At 44.1% G+C, this 14,977-nt stretch overlaps 1 protein-coding gene across 2 annotated transcripts; it reads right to left on the minus strand.

Moving 5' to 3' along the window:
* Positions 1-2,338: 2,338 nt before the first annotated feature.
* LOC115817879 (thyroid hormone receptor alpha-like) lies at positions 2,339-13,908 on the minus strand. Of its 2 annotated transcripts, none has more exons than XM_030781028.1 (8): positions 13,644-13,908; positions 9,371-9,432; positions 9,115-9,215; positions 8,799-8,946; positions 8,489-8,694; positions 6,270-6,416; positions 3,453-3,711; positions 2,339-2,647 (listed from the first exon to the last, which is right to left on the minus strand). In XM_030781028.1, exons 1-8 carry the CDS (start codon positions 13,712-13,714, stop codon positions 2,397-2,399), a joined length of 1,245 nt encoding a protein of 414 aa, XP_030636888.1. In that variant the 5' UTR covers positions 13,715-13,908; the 3' UTR covers positions 2,339-2,396. The 2 variants fall into 2 exon arrangements, with proteins under 2 accessions (XP_030636888.1, XP_030636886.1); XM_030781026.1 differs by having other exon boundaries at positions 9,115-9,236.
* Between the last annotated feature and the right edge of the window lie 1,069 nt (positions 13,909-14,977).

Consider the following 14,977-nt stretch of genomic DNA (forward strand, 5'->3'; position numbering starts at 1 on the left):
GAAAGCTCCACTGTGTTTCCCAAGCTGACAACAACGAGCCTGTTCTTATCCGTCCCACTGTTTCCCAGACACACCAAGGCGAAGTCTGGGCCCTCTCCTACACAGTGGACCTCTGTTTATAATCACAGTGTAAGAGTAGAGGTTGAGAAGGACAAAAAGGTGGCAAGAGGTTGTAAAAGTATGAGTTACGGTCGACAGAATGTGCAGTTTGATAGGAAGTATAGAGAGACGGCGGTTAAGGGGTTTGTTGGACGTGGTATTTCTGCATAAGGTCTGAGGTGAATGAGGTTATATGGAGTACTCATTGGCAGTCTATGGTGTAGATGTCTAGGCAACCGAGGAAACGCAACCACACGACAACACACTGACCTGAGTGGAGGGATTTGAGACAGATTTTATGACGTGGGGAAAGCAGAGCACTGAAAAGCAGCCTGATGCAAAAACAGGTGACCTGCAACACACTAACACCTGTCCTTTCTCTGCACTCACACAAGCGAAAAAGACTGTCAGTCATTCAGAGGCAGATAAGCTCGGATGGATACTAAATGCTTAGATAGACACGAAATGCATCATTCTCCTCTCATGGAAAAGACTAAGTTTGTCAACCACTTATTGTCTTGAAAAACAGGACCAGAGAGATGTAACCGTGCTGTTAAATATGCATATTAGGAAAGGCATGCAGGCAGGTTTGGACGGGACAAAGCCAGGGGTGTAGGAGACGCATGTTTATGTTTGTGAATGTACAATAGGAAGGTGGCTGGTGAAAGCAGGGGTGAGGTAGAGAGTGTTGGTCAAAGTCCATAATGAGGTAAGTGACAGTCATTTTTTCTATTTTGTAAAAATGATTGCTAAGGTTCTGAGATTCCTGTGTGAGGACTTCAGCCAGGGCCAACTGTGCACTCCGGTCCTCTGCCTCAGTCTCCAAATCTCCTCTCTTTGTCTCTACTTGTTAAGTCACTCAAAGCATGCACTCTGTCCTCATGTCCTTCTCCTGATGACCTGCAGACAGGTATGTTTGTGTGTTTGGGTTGGATTTTTCGTTTTTGTTTTTATTCGCCCTGTTAATCCTGCATGGATTATAGCATTGTTAACCCACTCCTGCTCCTGCAGGCCTGGGCACCTTTTCACATATTTACATCCCTGTTTCATCTAACACACCTTCTGCAGCGAATCAGAAGTGTGGTAATTAGCTGAAGGAGGTGATGGAGGTGTGTTGTAGCAGGATGTAGCTGTGCAGGCCTGTGGGGTCAACATGAAGGTGGGTGGAAAGATCCGGATCAGTCAGACTCAGCTTAGGAGACATGGGGGACAGAGACATTGCATTCAGTCCTGAGGCTATGTTATTCCATACTGGCAACATTTTATGAACTGCTGGTAACATCCAACCAGTTTTGATTTTCGATCCTCTAACATTAGTCAACTTCAACAAAATTCATATATAGCCACCACTGGGTAGTGATATGGCCTAGTATTTCTTTCGAGGGAAAGAGACGTGGACAGAGCATGTGAGAAGGAAATGCTTTAGGACACATGCACAGGAAGAGCCCACTAACAGGGAACTACAAATAGGATGAGGTCCCTGTGGTTTACTGTATGTCTGAAATGTGTGGACTGAAATGTAATAGGCTTGTGTGATTGAAGACAGATATGATCCAGGCTGTGTGAACTACATGAATATAATATGCACTATATTGTCCTGGGTGTGGATAGATAAACCAAAATGGGTTCAGGTAGAAGAATGTGTAACGCATACAGGTATGAGTCCAGTGTTACTCATACATCTGGGTGCTGGAATATACATGAGGTATTGACTTGGCTGCAGGAATCTGTGAGGGTACATATGCATAGAGTGTCTATGAAACGTATTCCGTAAGTACGTTGTCCATAAACACATATCCAGTGAGCACAGCTGGGCAACGAGGCGTGAAAATACTGATACTGATGAATTGGTTTCAGTATTTCAGCTTTTGTTTCCGCCTCTAATCATTCAGTTGTTACGGTGTAACTTTCCTTTGCCGTCAAAATAATTAGGGTCGTGAAAGACTTTCGGCACCCAATTATCCAAATGTCACTGCGGTTGTTTGAGGACTTTGATGTGCTCATTAAATATTCTCTTCGGCATGCTCAGAGGTATAGAGGCATGTGGGGAGGTAGGTTCATGAACGCTAGCTTAATCGTAATCCCAATCTGACACTGACAGGTGGCAACGGCGATAGTTCAGACCCTTGCCTGCTCCGTCACCCAACGGGACACGACAACACGTCCTGCCACAGAAGTGCCTTCAGCGTCAGTGTGAGGATGTGGAAAAAACAAGTGCTGCTGGGGGCTTTGCACAAAAACAAAAACAAAAACAAACAAACAAAAAAACAAAATAGCAGACTTCCTTTGGTTGCTGCTCACACATCCTGGTCCTCGAAGACCTCCAGGAAGAGTGGCGGGAAAAGTTCGGTGGGACACTCTACCTTCATGTGCAGGAAACGGCTGGCGTGACAGGCGCCAATCATCCGCAGGTCCGTCACCTTCATCAGCAACTTGGGCCAGAAGTGTGAGATGTTGTGTTTGCGATGGTTGATGTAGTGTTCAAACGCAAGCAGGAACCTCTCCTGGCATTTCTCGATCTTCTCCACGCAGGTCAGGCCCGAGCGATCTGAGGAAAACCACCAATAAAACCATCACAGTGCTTAGCCTTAACTGAGGCTGGAAAAGGCAAGATAATCATAAAGATCGTTGTGTGTGTGTGTGTGTGTGTGTGTGTGTTTGAAATTAGCAGCTGTACAGCATAAAACAATAAGTGTGTAAATGAGTCAGAACAGTCCACCCTGAAGCAGGACCTCAGATGACCTTTCTGCTCTAGGATATTATGCAGACATTTCACAGATACACTGTGAAATACACTATGATACAGTTTTCACTTCTAAGTTATGTTTCTAATTTCAGCACATCATGTAGTTATGCTGTTCTGAACAGGTACAGTGGTAAGTCTATGTTACGGAGGCTGGACATGGATTTGATTTGATTCTTAATGGTTTTATCATCGTGATGCGTCCGTGATGCGTCTGTGATGTGTCTGTGATGTGTCCTTGGTATGTCCGTGATGTGTCCGTGATGTGTCTGTGATGTTTCCGTGATGCGTCCGTGATGTGTCCGTGATGTCCATGATGTGTCTGTGATGTGTCCTTGGTATGTCCGTGATGCGTCTGTGATGTGTCTGTGATGTGTCCTTGGTGTGTCCGTAATGTGTCCGTGATGCGCCCGTGATGTGTCTGTGATGCGTCCGTGATGTGTCTGTGATGTGTCCGTGATTGTCCGTGATGTCCGTGATGTGTCTGTGATGTGTCCTTGGTATGTCCGTGATGCGTCTGTGATGTGTCTGTGATGTGTCCTTGGCATGTCCGTAATGTGTCCGTGATGTGTCTGTGATGTGTCTGTGATGCGTCCGTTGTTCCTCTCACCTGAGCTCATGAGCAGTACGGCCTGTAGCAGCGCCACCTCTGAGTCGTCCAGGTTAAACTGCGCCAGGCTCTTCCCCAGGTCGAAGATGGCGTCAGAGACCACGCCCAGGCCTCCGTTCTTCAGCTGCTCTCGCTTCACCGCAATCTCTCCGCTCAGCGTCAGCGTCTCGCTATCCGGGTCATAACGCACAGCTGCTCTCAGGGACATGATCTCCATACAGCAACCTTTTAAGAGGATGATCTGATCCTCACACGGCAGCTGATAATACCACACAGACAAAACATGTGGTTATAACAAACATCACTGCACATCTAGGATCTCTGTCTCTGAGTAAACACTCAAAATGCTGTGGTTTGATCATACGTTTTAAGTCATTAACCTGTGCGCTTAAATGCCCTTTCCACAAAATCAGTGGACAATATTTTACTCTCATTCAGTGCAGCACTTTTCATGTGTGATAAATTTGTCTCCAAACCTTGGTCATGAACCCAACTGCTTAAAAGGCCCTCTTACTAAAATTCCTGTTAAGAAACCCAACCTCAACCTCAGTGACTTCTCAGATTAAACTCCTACTTCACACTTACCATTAATCTCCAAAGTCTTGGAGAAAGCACTAAAGAAACGTGCATATTCTTACACTGAACTCCAGGCTTCCCTGTGTTCTCTAGCTGTGGGTGCAAAGCTGTGTGTCTGCTATTAGATCTAATACCACAGATCTTAATGTTATTTTCAGGTAAAGCACAGGTAGTAGCACAGGTAAATGATGAATTCAGGTAAAGCACAGGTAGCACAGGTAAATGATGAATTCAGGTAAAGCACAGGTAGCACAGGTAAATGATGAATTCAGGTAAAGCACAGGTAGCACAGGTAGCACAGGTAAATGATTAATTCAGGTGACGCACAGGTAACACAGGTCAGTGATGAATTCAGGTGATGCAAAGGTAGCACTGGTAAATGATGAATTCAGGTAAAACAGATAAAGCGCAGGTAACACAAGTAAATGATGAACTCTCCAAAACAAGTGAATCATGACGTCCTACATTACTGTTGATTCTGGTCTTGTACCAAATGCCCACATTGTGAACATTTCCACAGTGGTTCCTTGTGATGCTTGAGAACTAGTTTAAGACTGGCTTATGCAATGCTCTGTACTCTGAATTACCCTCAGAACAGGCTTTTATAATGCAGCAGCTAAAATCCTCCCTAAAACTCTCACTAAAACCTTAAACGCATTAGGCTACTCATGTCCTGTCTTCTCTCTGCTAGCTTCCTGTTAAATTAATTGATACAACGGCACACTCACAATGCTCTGAATGGTCTTGGTAGGGCTGCCACCTTTTATGTGCAGAAATAAGGGATGCCTTTTACGTTCCACCGGAGGACTTCATAGATCATTAAAATAATAGGGAAAAGAAAAACACAGCAACTGCGGGTGCTATTTTTAATTTTAAGCTACAAGGCAAACACCGAGTTACACCTAATGGAAACGATGACACTGACGGGCAGTCTAACACAGCACGCAGAGCTTGTTGGTCTGTAGCTCACCACTGAAATTAAACTTCCCCAGTCCACATGTATAAGTGGTTTGAGTTTACTTGATGTTATGTTATTCTCAGCACTTTGAAGACCCAGTGCATATATGAAACGACATGTACGAAAATACGGGACAAATTGCGTCCCTTCAATACGGGAAGCAGCACTTTATTTTCCAATACAGGACGATCCTGTATTATGCGGGATGGGTGGCAACCCTAGGTCTTAGTCACCCGTATTTGAGCGAACGTTTAGATCTTTATGGTCCTCACTTGCTTCACTAACAATGTGTATATATATGGCAGCAGCTAAAATAATTACAGCTTTTGTTAGAAGCATGTTGTAGAGCCAAAACAGCAGAACATTCCTTCACTAGCCAATAGAATTTCCCTCTAACAAACTCAAGGGTCACAGACGCTCTTGACACTGAGAGGCATAATTGTTCCAATAAATAGATAAATACACTCTTGCTAGTCTTTTCCCCTCAGTTAGGCCAGAGATATAGCTCCTTTTTAACCATGTGTTTGTGTAGAAAACCGGCTGTGTCGTGAATGTAATTGTTCATATACTTGCCTATGCACTACATGTGGTACTGGAGGATTCCACTAGAGGGCACACCAGAGTAGTCAGACTATAGAATTTCCGGATTTGCATGATGTAAACAATAAACATGGCAACTGACCCAGTTACGTAACATGCCCCTACACTGCCCCTACCATTCATGTGTTGCATCTTGCAGACGTGTAGCGTTAATTTTTGAGGATGTGCACAACCGATGCTCCAACCATGTGCACGCGAACGCGTAGTTAAACGCAACTATATCTCCGGCCTACATCTCCGGAGGTGGATATGAGCCAATTCCGCTGAGGTCTCTGGTGATCTCATGTTTTCAGGGCTAGAGTCTTGTGACGTGTGTCAGAGTCTTCTTGACTGATAATAACATGTGCTGTCTTTCCAACTCACTCTCCACATCAACCACTGCCTTAGTTGTTGATGCCTTAGACTTCTCTACATTTAACCTGTGTGTTAGAAATGCTTCATAACATCACTGTCTCCTGTCCTCTCTTATACTTCCCTTTCCTCTCCTCACACACACACACACACACACACACACACACACACACACACACACACACACACACACACACATTTTATATATACAAATCACATGAACTCAGACCCTGTTTTGAATGTATGGAGTTATGCATACAAAGATAGCTAACCAGGGTTCTTTCCTCTCCATGATTTGATAAGATGCCAGGGCACATGCTGAAGGGACCCACCTCAGAGAACATAGGTAATTTTTTGGCGAAGTCAACCACACGGGTGATGGCAGGTGTGATAATCTTGGTGAATTCACCAAAGGCCTCCAGGTCCACTTTGTCTGCGTGTGAGGCAGGCGTTGCAGGGGATTGGCCGATGTCTTCTGGCTGAGATTAAGACCAGGACAAAGACAAACGGTCAGAAAAAGACACTGCATATCCGAGGACAAGACCAGGACAAACAGTCAGAAAAAGACTGTACACTGCATATCTGAGGACAAGACCGGGACAAAGACAAACAGTCAGAAAAAGACTGTACGCTGCATATCTGAGGACAAGACCAGGACAAAGACACACGGTCAGAAAAAGACTGTACACTGCATGTCTAAACAAAGCACATAAGGTACAGACCAAGTACCAGTGAGTACATGACATCATCTCAGCGTGTCACAGTTTAAACCGAGCGTATAAGGGGGAAAACATAATCGTAATATCATATATCATGATCGTTTTTACTGGAGGATCTCTGAGTGTCTGTACACACTGAGTTTATACATCTCATGTGAGGACTGCCACTCAAATCTCTCAGTATGAAACCTAGCGCTGCCCTTGCTTTCTTTTTCATCCTGTCCTTCTCTGGTTGCTGGGCAACTACTGCTTTGACATCCACCATTCACTGCAGCAGTTGCCTTGGCAGCAGAAGAATGCAGAACTGATGCTGTGACTGCTGCTGCTGCGCCAACGAGGCAGATTCCACAGCACATTGTCAGTGTGAGAGGAAACACACACGCACGCACGCACACGCACACACACTCAGTGTTTATGGTACACAATGTTTTTGCAAAGTAACTGTGACTCTGACCAGCCATCCAGATAAACAGGAGAGAAACTCATTCTCATAACCAGTCTAACAATCAGAGAGGCATCAGTCAAATCACAGTTACACCCCTGACCTGCATTCTGCTGTCTGAAAAAAGACTGCTTATAACAGATGGACGAACAGACAGACAGATGATGAATGGAAGGATGGGTGGATGGATGAATGGTAGAGGGACTCAATCTCAGACCATAATCACCAACATACAGACATTACACATACAGACCTTACACAGCCATTTACAGGGACAGACTCCAGTAAACTCCAGTGATATTAAAACAGAGTGAAAGACAGGCTACAGTAAACTCCAGTGATATTAAAACCGAGTGAAAGACAGGCTACAGTAAACTCCAGTGATATTAAAACAGAGTGAAAGACAGGCTACAGTAAACTCCAGTGATATTAAAACAGAGTGAGGGACAGACTGACATATAGCCAGATAAAGACCTGCCTCACAGACCAAAGGTTTGTCATGTATGTGGCAGTCTAAGCCATAGCATCCATGTCCTCACTGTGGACATGGCTGTAGTTTTCTCCTTCCCATCACTAGGGGGTAGTAAACATTAGTCTGACTATCGTGGGTTGAACTGAGTGAACATCAGAATGCGTTTTATCATTCACAGTGAATTATATCGGTGGTGGTTCTGTGGCTTATGTAGTAAGAAGAGATGCAGTCAAAGATGCAGTGGTATAACTAAAGCCATGAAAGGAATACAAAGTACAGAAATCCCAATAGCCACAAATATGTCTATAAACCTCAGATTAAATGCATAATTTCCAAAATTACCATGGTTTCTCTCAAACCCCGTGTGTCCTAATAGGTGTAATAGGTTGACACCTTGTCAATAATATTAGCCTTTTCTAAGAAAATGAAAATTCTGTTAGCGAGAAACAAATGTGAATGTGACGAACTGATCGAGTTTTTGGCTATCAACTTGAAGGGAGCCGAGAGCATTGTGCCATTGCTAAAAAACTGAAATTAAGGCTGCAAGTTCAGTGGGCGTGATTCGTGACTGACATTTTGGGCGGAAGTAACAAGAATTCCTTGCTGTAAATGATAAATGGAAGTAACAAAAATTGCATGCTGTAAACGATAAATGTCAGTCTAGTTTATCAAATCAACTGACAATTTATCACTCTATTTCAGCTCATATACATTTATACCTGGCGCGTGCCAAGTTACAGAAAATTGAGAGGTGCACGACCAGCCGAATACCCAAGCGCACCGCCTTGATGTCATTTTGATGCCACTTTTGGCACACGCCACCGTGCGCAAGGGTGGCAACGGTGAGTAAACTAGGCTTAACCGAACCTCAGCTATGAAAGGATCTGACAATGTGAGATCGACAGATGTGTCTCTTACCAAGAACTTGCGTTTCTGTTTCCAGTGGGAGCCCTGTGCGTTGGTGTGGCGATGGGCCTCCGTCACCACGTTGATGAGTTCCCATTCGGAGCCTGTGGGTTCTGGTCTGTTTTGCAGCATTCTAACCATCTCCTCTCTCCTACGCTTCTCCCTGTTCTCCTCTATCAAACGCCTCTTAGCCACACGCTTGGAGTCATCCAACACCACTGCCACAGAGAAGGAAGGCAACATTATGTCTCTACAGAAAATCAGAGGGACAGTTTCCGGTGTATGTGTGTGTGTGTGTATTTGTGTGTGGGTGGAACCTCACAGTCTATGGCCATTCCCATAGAGATGCACTTCCTGAAGCGACACAGCTGGCACTGGTTGCGAGTTGTTTTGTCAATGACACAGCAGCCGTTGTATTTGCATAAGTAGGAAGGGTGAAGGCTCTTCTGAATGGTCCTTCTAAAGAAACCCTGCCGGACAGGCAGAGACAGAAAAAAGGAGTGTAGGTGAGCACTGGCCAAAGTAGTGTAGTCTGAGGAGGGTGTGTAATGGCATTAGTGTGTGTGTGTGTGTGTGTGTGTGTGTGTGTGTGTGTATGCGCGCGCGCAAGTGTGTGTGTGTATGTTCAGTGTATGTACCTTACAGCCCTCACAGGTGATGCAGCGGTAGTGGTAGCCTGTGGCCTTGTCCCCACACACCACACACGGCTCATCCTGCTCCAGATAGCTGGGAATGTACCCTGGAACAGATAGACTCATCTCTACAGGGGGGAAGAGGAGGCAGTGTTACCGTGGAAACACATACAGACACAAATACACACGCGCGCACACACAGACACATACACAGACTCACAAAGACCAAACAGGCACAAATCACTAAGCGCAAAATTCTTACCTGTCATGCCCTTCGCAGAACATAGGTTTTTCTTCCTTTTCCGTCTTAAATCATTTGACCACCTATTCATAGACAGATACAAAAAGTAAGAGAGAGAGAGAGAGACATTTTTAATTGCTATGTATGATTTGAAACATAAAAACACATGACTAAGAGTGACAAAGTAAAGATTATTGTTTTGGGCCATCATTAGCAGAGAGTTGGTAGTTGTTTTTTGTTTGTTTTTTTTTTACCCAGCTCCATATTAAGAATGAGTTCACATTAAGAATGAGTTCTCAGTAGAGGGCAGAAACTGCAGTGAGGTAAGACTCCAGCAGGACAGACGATTTGTCCATTCATAAACACAGATTTATTCATAAACTAACTTTAGTACCATTATGACAAAAAAACAACAAAAAAACACATACACTCACTCAGTAAACACAAATATGCTACATGTTATTACACAATCACATCCATACAAAATCTATTTTCTTAAGTACAATTACAAATATTCCTTTTCATAAATAAAGAGACATAAAGATATTAGAGACAGAATCAGGCAGAACATAAGTTTATTTCACAAGTACACACACGCACAAACAATTTCATTTTAAGGATTCCTGAGCGGACACAGACTTCTGTGGACAGACACAACATTCCTTTACAAACTGGAACAGGTGAATCTGCTCCACTGGACAAACAAATGAAACTGTAAACAAAATAAACACTGTTTAAACACTGTAGGACACAGGTGTCCCTTGTGTTGTTTTGTTGCTATTGCACCATTCTCAGCTCTCCAACCGGGATCACCTGTCCTCTTTCTGACAGGGTGTTACTACTTCACGTGCATGGGTCTGACCCAAAAATGAAACTGCCACTTCATCTATTTCGCTGCATGCAAGGAGCTTCATGAAAAATGGTTCAAGCAGTTAAAATCGTTCAAACGGTTTCAGCTGTGGGCAGACTACAGGGACAGCTGTGGACATCGCCTCCTTCTGTTCACCACAGCAGCTCTTCCACAGACTTCTGGGAAGTAGCAGGTGCTGCTCTCCTCTTCTTTGTCAGGTTTGTCCGTGAGCCGACAGACAAGTCCTCCACCATTTTCTCTGTGGTAGTCACAAACTTAACCTCCATCCCAGCCTCCATCAGCCCAGGACACAGCCAACCATCCAGCGCACAGAGGTGGCCTACTCCAGTTAGGCCAGTTCTCAGGAGGGCAACCATTAATTCACAGTCAGTATGGATGACCAGTAGAGAGCAGGCTCCTCTAAAACCCCAAGGCCAAAGGCTGTCCCCAGAGAAATCGGAGAAACAGCCCATGTCTGCAGCAGAATGAAAACATGCTAATCTAGCTAAGTCAACAATCTCTAAATCCATTAAAAACAAATGACAGTCCAATATCTGCCACCCTACACAAGCAATATCCCCACAGCTCAGTTCATACACACACAGAGGCACGCGCACACACACACACACACACACACACACACACACACACACACAGAGTTCAGTTCATTCACATACACCAGGCTGTGAGCAGCTTTACACCACAGCAAAATACATATACAACACAAGGAGGAACATTTGCTCTCTCTCCATTTAAAGTCAAATCAAAAATACATCTCCAGTCCACCAACCACAGCCACACATTCCATATGATCATCCTGACACAGTTTAATATTTGCAGAGGAGGGGAGGGAAGAGGAGAGGAGAGGGGAGAGAGAGAGAGTTCTTGTCTTTGAGTGTACTCAGTACTCCAGATTACCTAATTATACTGTCTGGTGTCACTGTCTTATACATCATTGTGTCACATAAGGATATGACCTACTCACTCATACAAACACACATGCACGCACGCACACACACACACACACACACACACACACACACACACACACACACACACACACACACAAACAGACATATATAATACCCATAACCTTCACAGATAATCTCCAACTGCTATCACCCATCAGTGTGTCCTGAAAAGTCTCTTGCTTTTCTCCAAACCCCTGCTTTAACCAGGCCAACCCTCATGTCTCTCATTCCCATATGTAATTCCTCATTAAATGACACCCAGAAAGATTTCTCTCATTTCATTGGTCAGCTGACCACTCTGGCTGTCTCCATGACAAGCCCATGCCTCTCACCAACCAGCTAATAATGAGTCTATGCCCTCTACCTAACCAGCCAATAACAAGTCCATGCCCTCTACCCAACCAGCCAATAATGAGCTCATGCCCTCTGCCCAACCAGCCAATAACGAGTCTATGCCCTCTACCCAACCAGCCATTAACGAGTCCATGCCCTCTACCCAACCAGCCAATAATGAGTCCATGCCCTCTGCCCAGCCAGCCAATAACGAGTCCATGCCCTCTGCCCAACAAGCCAATAACGAGTCCATGCCCTCTGCCCAACCAGCCAATAATGAGTCTATGCTCTCTACCCAACCAGCCAATAACGAGCCCATGCCCTCTCACCAACCAGCCAATAACAAGTCCATGCCCTCTACTCAATCAGCCACCACAGAGCACTCAGCACCTCCCCACTGTGCAACTCTGGACCAGTCTGGGTCACACATAGGACTCAAGCGTGTCTGGACCACACACAGGACTCAGTCCTGTGTGTGGCCCAGACCGTGTCTGGACTGGTCTGGGTCACACACAGGACTCAAGCCCATCTGGACCAGTCTGGGTCACACACAGGACTCAAGCCCGTCTGGACTGGTCTGGGTCACACACACACACACAGAGTAATGCAGAAGCACTGACTGAAACATGCAGAGTAATGCAGACTAGAGCCTGAACGATATATCGGCATGCCAATATTATCAGCCGATATGAACTACTTGCCGATAAATCGGTATCAGCGTTTATAACGGCCAATAAATGACAATTAAAAAAGAAATGGAGAGACGGAAGATGTTATGAGTGTTGTCGTTGCGTAGTTTGTCCTCTAGAGGGCACACTACAACTCCACTGTTGGCAACACACATGCGAACACAACAAATGACAACAATCGGCGGACCCAAGCAGAGTTCAGCAGAGTAGCCCACAACAGAGATGGTCTGTTCATGGTAAGTTGATAATTGTAGCGTGAAATATATTACTCAAATAATAATAAACATCCCCCATCACTTCTCCTCTTAACCCAAATAAGCTTGACAACATTTATGTCAGCCATGCCTGGTTTTACTTCAGTAATGTGAAACATCAAAATGACGTTAAATGTTAGGGTAGATGAGTAGTGTAGGCTAAACTGTCGACAAACTTGATTGTAGCTTTATTTATTAAACAGCGCGGCAGTTCTAGCGAGTAAACAAAAAATGGTTCTATCATGTCTCCCTCGTCCGTTCTAAAAATTTTCTGGCAGCATCGCTTACAGCGGCTTGTAACGCTATCCATTGTTACGTGAGGTCACCCACAAAGCAAGCTAATGCCATGTTTATGAGTGGAAGTCCGCTAACGTTAATGCGCGGTTAAACTATAGGGTTTATCTTATTCTGCCTAAAGGAAGCAATCATAAATGTCTCTGTGACTCGTATGTCTGCAGTTACAACTGCAGTGCATTGGAAATTATTAAGCCAGGGGGGACACGTAAACAAACGTGAGTTGCACAAGTATCTAACATGGCTTCGTGGCCAAACAAAGTTAACAAACTTCTCTTTCAAATGTGTAGCGTGAAATCCCAAAGTCGTAAGTCCTCGTTGCAGACAGTCACGTAGTATTAGTTGCATTCAAAAACAGCGTTTAATCTAGGTCATTATAAGAGTTTACTGCATAGTCTAAGATGGCATGTTTTGGATGGCACCAAATGGTGGTTCAAAAATGGTTTCTTGTAGCTTGCATTGGACAGAATTAAAAGTAAAATATGTACATATATATATATGTATATATATAAAACTTTTGATATGTTTATACATTTGACTTTTATTTACAAAACTGTATTATGTCTCATTATTTTGGTGAGGACTCTTAAATAACTATACATAGCAAATGTTAGGGTAAATCTTTGTTTATGTTATGGGTTTCTGAAAAAAAAAAAAAAAAAAGAATATCGCCCGATATATCATTATCGTTTTTGTAAATCCTCAAATATCGAAACTGGTATCGGTCTTAAAAATCCTAATACAGACGCACTGACACACACACAGAGTAATGCAGACACACTGACACACACACACAAAGTAATGCGGACGCACTGACTGACACACACACAGAGTAATGCAGATGTAGTGATGTGTAGACACATTGACTGATACAGTTATGCAGGTGCAGACGCGCTGACTGACCGTATCTGCTCTCCCTCTGAGGGGTTTGCTTCCTGTTGAGGGCTTGGCGAATTGAGGGGTTGGGCTTCCATTCAACCCAGTTCCATAGATTAGCCAGTCACACAACACAATATGGCTCTGGGAATCTCTGCTCCTACAGGAAACACGTTTGTAGTGCCTTCTCTGCATTCGCAGACTGCCTTTTCTTTCAGCAGTCACCGTCACCCACAGCAACACATCTAAGGCATGTTTGTCTGGTCCAGCACCGAGTCACCCGATTTCACCTGCAGATCCTCCAAAACCTGTGAGACAGACAGAAAACAATACAAACTGACCAAAATGTTTAGCCACATATTTATCTACATGCATAACATAGGAGGAACTGCTAGCTTTAATCCAAACATTCTGGAAAATATCCAGCATTCCGTAGTAAGATTCCACTCCACACCCAAGTGCTCCAAAATAAGAAAACACAAGACCACATAGGTTTAAGCTCAACTTTGCCCTTCAGGGTAAAAATAACAAGTAAAAAAACAGGAAACTCCTATGGGGAAATTGCTGGGTCACCTCTACAAACAGGAGAGGAGGATTGAGAAAGCTCCAGTTTACGGCCACCCGTCGCTGAGTAGCCTACTGCCAAAGAAACCTACAGCCACTCCGACAGCACACACTCCCAGATACTGTGTACCTGAAAAACCCTCACATGGAGGATTAGGAGCTGAAAGAAAAGCTTTTTATTTCTTATGAAGAAAAATTACTACAGTAGAAAGACAGGCAGCCCATGCATATAGTTTCCCAGTGAACTAAAACAGAAACGGAGAAGGTACATTTGAATGAGTAGAATGGCTGTCGCTCTATAAACCACTATAGAGGCAGCCTTGTGACACAGTATTTTGAGGTAGTTTGTGGATCTAGATTAAAAAAAAAAAAGTTTTATCTTGTACAGAAAATGAATCAGAATGTCTCTGGCAGCTTTTGGAAATAAATTGAACAAACTGAAGGTGATTGATTCCAAGGACTCATAATTTTTTGCCATCAGTTCAACGTCCTAACTAAGGTAAATATAACTCATAGCTTTCCTGTACTGTTGTCTGAGCTATTCTAACCCAATTCTCAATTTAGAGCCCAATATCACTGTTTACAGTCTCAGAGGGCTTTACAGGGCTGCAGGTTTACAGCAAACAAAGCAGGACAACACCCCCGACTTAATCCTCATAGCAGGCAAGAAAAAACTCCCCCCAAAAACCCAGGTGTAACAGGGAAACAATGGAAGAAATCTTGAGAAGGACCACAGAGAGAGGAGACCCCTTCCTGACCAGACAGGTGTGCAATAGGTGTCGACCCAGTTTGGCAAA

This window comes from Chanos chanos, chromosome 8 (assembly GCF_902362185.1).
Source record: "Chanos chanos chromosome 8, fChaCha1.1, whole genome shotgun sequence".
NCBI classification, from domain to species: Eukaryota; Metazoa; Chordata; class Actinopteri; order Gonorynchiformes; family Chanidae; genus Chanos; species Chanos chanos.

Bases quoted from the DNA above. Each gene is read 5' to 3' on its own strand.
- LOC115817879 (XM_030781026.1), bottom strand. From the start codon at position 13,714: ATGGAAGCCCAACCCCTCAATTCGCCAAGCCCTCAACAGGAAGCAAAC. The intron at 8,695-8,798 runs GTGAGGTTCCAC...TCTCTGTGGCAG, and splicing joins TATGGGAATGGCCATAGACT to TGGTGTTGGATGACTCCAAG. The intron at 2,648-3,452 runs GTGAGAGGAACA...GGTTTTCCTCAG, and splicing joins CGTACTGCTCATGAGCTCAG to ATCGCTCGGGCCTGACCTGC.